The following is a 698-nucleotide window of genomic DNA, read 5'->3' on the forward strand; positions in this document are numbered from 1 at the left end:
TCCTTACCCATTGATTCTTCCCCGTTTGATTTGAATTTGATGTTCAACTGTAGGACTGAATTTTGAAGTTTGTCTTGGTTTATCTTGAATTCCCTCTGACCCCTAATCATCTGTGTGTAGTAGAACTACTTGTCCTTCCTATACCTCCACTAACTTTTTTCTTACTATATCATAGTTGTTTGATTATTGGCAAACAAAACAACAATTATTTACCTTATCCTTTTTTATCTGCAGATTGGTCCGGCAACATAGAGAGGAAGCTGCAAAGAATCTCCAAGTGGATTTTAGGACCACTACAGCCAAAGTTTTCATGAAAACTGCAGGGTTGCTTAAGAGGAACAAACAGTTCTTAAGTTCATTACATTAGAGTGGCTGCTCAGCTGTAAATTAGTAATACATGCACATAGAGACTAATCTGCTATGTTCAGTAGTAATACATCAATTAAGTTCAGTACATGGTTCGTGTATTGCATATGATGGTTCAGATATGGTTTATTCCATTCAGGCTATTCTGCTATGTTGTGATGAGTTTGGGCATTTGGATGAAGAGAGCAAATCGATTATGGAGAAGAATTTTTGTGTGCCGTGGATTTGCCATTGATGATTTAGACTTTAGTTTGCACCATCATTGTAGTATTATATTACTAAACACTTGAATTTTTTTTCATTTAGACATTTCTTTTTGGTAGGCACACCTA

At 35.7% G+C, this 698-nt stretch overlaps 1 protein-coding gene across 1 annotated transcript in view; it reads left to right on the forward strand.

The window, feature by feature from the left end:
- LOC123053648 (uncharacterized) overlaps positions 1-698 on the forward strand; it is a 2,217-nt gene extending 1,519 nt beyond the window's left edge. Inside the window, exon 2 of the mRNA NM_001405818.1 lies at positions 235-698. Within this exon, the coding sequence (NP_001392747.1) occupies positions 235-367 (133 nt within the window). The 3' untranslated portion in view covers positions 368-698. The remainder of the gene's footprint in view (positions 1-234) is intronic.

Source organism: Triticum aestivum, chromosome 2D (genome assembly GCF_018294505.1).
Source record: "Triticum aestivum cultivar Chinese Spring chromosome 2D, IWGSC CS RefSeq v2.1, whole genome shotgun sequence".
Taxonomy (NCBI): Eukaryota; Viridiplantae; Streptophyta; class Magnoliopsida; order Poales; family Poaceae; genus Triticum; species Triticum aestivum.